The following is a 2,101-nucleotide window of genomic DNA, read 5'->3' as shown; positions in this document are numbered from 1 at the left end:
TTTCTTGGTGGAACTGCAAATACTGTACACATTACATGGCAATATATGTAAAAATTTAATGTAACAACACACACAATATTAATAATCACATCTAGTGTGTCTTCCTGACCGTGCATCATTTCTGAATTGTTTTTGATAAAGTTATTTATTTATTCATTTTTGCAGAGATGATATGAAGACATTATTGTGAGTTTCAGTTTCCCAATAACCAAATTTTTATCTAAGATGCACAGTACATAAATCCTAGGAGTTGCTTGGCAGTCACTTTTCAAGATAAATGGCAATGCCTTGGGACCTGAGAATGAAATTTGGCCCTTCTAACTCATTTATTGTTTCTATGACCAGAGCCTAACATTTGTAAATTGGTAATCCAAGAAAGGAACTAGAAGCAGGAAGCAAAAACTATACAAAACCCCTTCACCAGTCCATTTCCCCTGGTGACACCTGTAAAATACCAACACCTTAGGCCCCATTTCTTAAAAAAACAAAAACAAAAACGTATTTACATCGGTAAAAATCCTAACATCTGAGATGTTTCTTGCTTGACATGTCATTCCAGATTCTGTGCATTTCTTCTGGGGAGATTTGATGCACGGTGATAACTCGGCGATACCTACACAAACTGTAGGCCATTTTCCAGTGATTGAAGCCACTGTTCTGGAAAGGATGTATGCCCAGTTTTCGAAGACACAGTCCCACATATACGTCTTCAAGGTGAAGCAGCCTTGTGTGGAGTGAGGTTTTGTAAATAAGTTCAGCCACATCTGCTGAAAAGATATAGCCAGTCCCCGAACAGAACGGTGGGTAGTTACTGTCAGGGTACAAATCCCTGGGCATATACCACTTACTGCGGACGTCCCGAATTGGCCCTCCATTGATGACATAGCCAGTAAAATATCTTCTTCTTGGCTTGGTGGAGGGTTTCAGTAATTTATAAATAAGGTTGTCCATGTTTACAAAAATGTCACTGTCTGTTTTCATGACGTACTTGGCTTTTGAACAAAAAGTGGCCACCCACCTCATCCCCATGAGTGTTTTGAGGGTCAGGTTGTGGTAGGAGTCAATGAAGTCCTCCACGATGATGTCGTGGAAGATCTGGCTCTCTTGCTCCACCATCTGGTTCAGGACAGGGTCAGCGTTCTTGCCCAGGAGGAAGAGAGTGGCGATCTTGATCCCTTTGAAGTTGTTCTCGTCCCCCCACGTCTCTCGGATTGCCTGGCGGGCATCGAATTCCTTGTGGGTGGTGCTGATGAGGATAACAAGGAAAGGAATGTTTTTCTCACATTTGTTCGGCTCATTTATAAGAAATTCAAAAGAATGCGGGTTTATAGGTCGAGTTCTTATGTTGCCAAAGGTGAAGTTTTTCCTGGCGACTGTTAGGTGGCTGAATGGCTTGGAGCCAGTGTAGGAAGAAGTGGGACGGGTTATGCTCAAGTACCAGAGAGCGCTGGCCCAGCACACAACTGTCAAAACGTACAAACAGGAGACCTTTGAAGCCATTGTCTTGAGAGCACGTCTATTCCAAATACGGAAGAATACGCTTTCTTGGCACTAGTTTCTTTTCATCTTCCAAAGGCAGCATATTACTAATAAATCTTAAAGTTTAATAGAGAGGCGTGAGTCAGGGATTGTCCGTGTGCCTCAGTGGCACTCTGGCATCTTGGCATGTGCTCTGCTGTCTTCCGAACAGGGTGGATCATTCCATGCCTCATAAATCTTCCTCATAACTCTGCAAAATCAATAAAGTATAGTTGTCATTTAGATTTATTTAGTCATTTCACATCATCAAACAAGCATAATAAGGGTGTAAGAATTGCCCATGATGACTAAAACAAACATGATCATTCATTTCCATCAGTACTGAAAACTTTCTGACTTTTCCTCACTTCTTGATAGAAGTTGTTTATGTATATCCATATCCAATTAACAAATTTATAGATTATAAACTCTAAATAAACATGAAGTAATTTTTAAAAAAAGTTTCCCCCTCTTCTTAGAGGCCTTTGTTTCAGTTAAATACTTTCTGGCACTAAAGTCTTCTTTCAAGCAAGAAAGTCTCCCGCATGGCCTCATATCTCTTTTCCATTTTTCCGTGTCTGAG

At 40.6% G+C, this 2,101-nt stretch overlaps 1 protein-coding gene across 1 annotated transcript; it reads right to left on the bottom strand.

Annotated features, from left to right (window-relative positions):
* Positions 1-309: 309 nt before the first annotated feature.
* On the bottom strand, positions 310-1,725 carry B3GALT1 (UDP-Gal:betaGlcNAc beta 1,3-galactosyltransferase, polypeptide 1). The gene has a single exon (XM_012650745.1). It carries the CDS (start codon positions 1,498-1,500, stop codon positions 520-522), a length of 981 nt encoding a protein of 326 aa, XP_012506199.1. The 5' UTR covers positions 1,501-1,725; the 3' UTR covers positions 310-519.
* Positions 1,726-2,101: the final 376 nt, after the last annotated feature.

This window comes from Propithecus coquereli, unplaced genomic scaffold, assembly GCF_000956105.1.
Source record: "Propithecus coquereli isolate 6110/MARCELLA unplaced genomic scaffold, Pcoq_1.0 Scaffold34, whole genome shotgun sequence".
Taxonomy (NCBI): Eukaryota; Metazoa; Chordata; class Mammalia; order Primates; family Indriidae; genus Propithecus; species Propithecus coquereli.
The sequence above is the reverse complement of the archived record's forward strand: the minus strand, read 5'-3'. Positions and strand labels throughout refer to the sequence as shown.

Bases quoted from the DNA above. Each gene is read 5' to 3' on its own strand.
- B3GALT1 (XM_012650745.1), bottom strand. From the start codon at position 1,500: ATGGCTTCAAAGGTCTCCTGTTTGTACGTTTTGACAGTTGTGTGCTGG.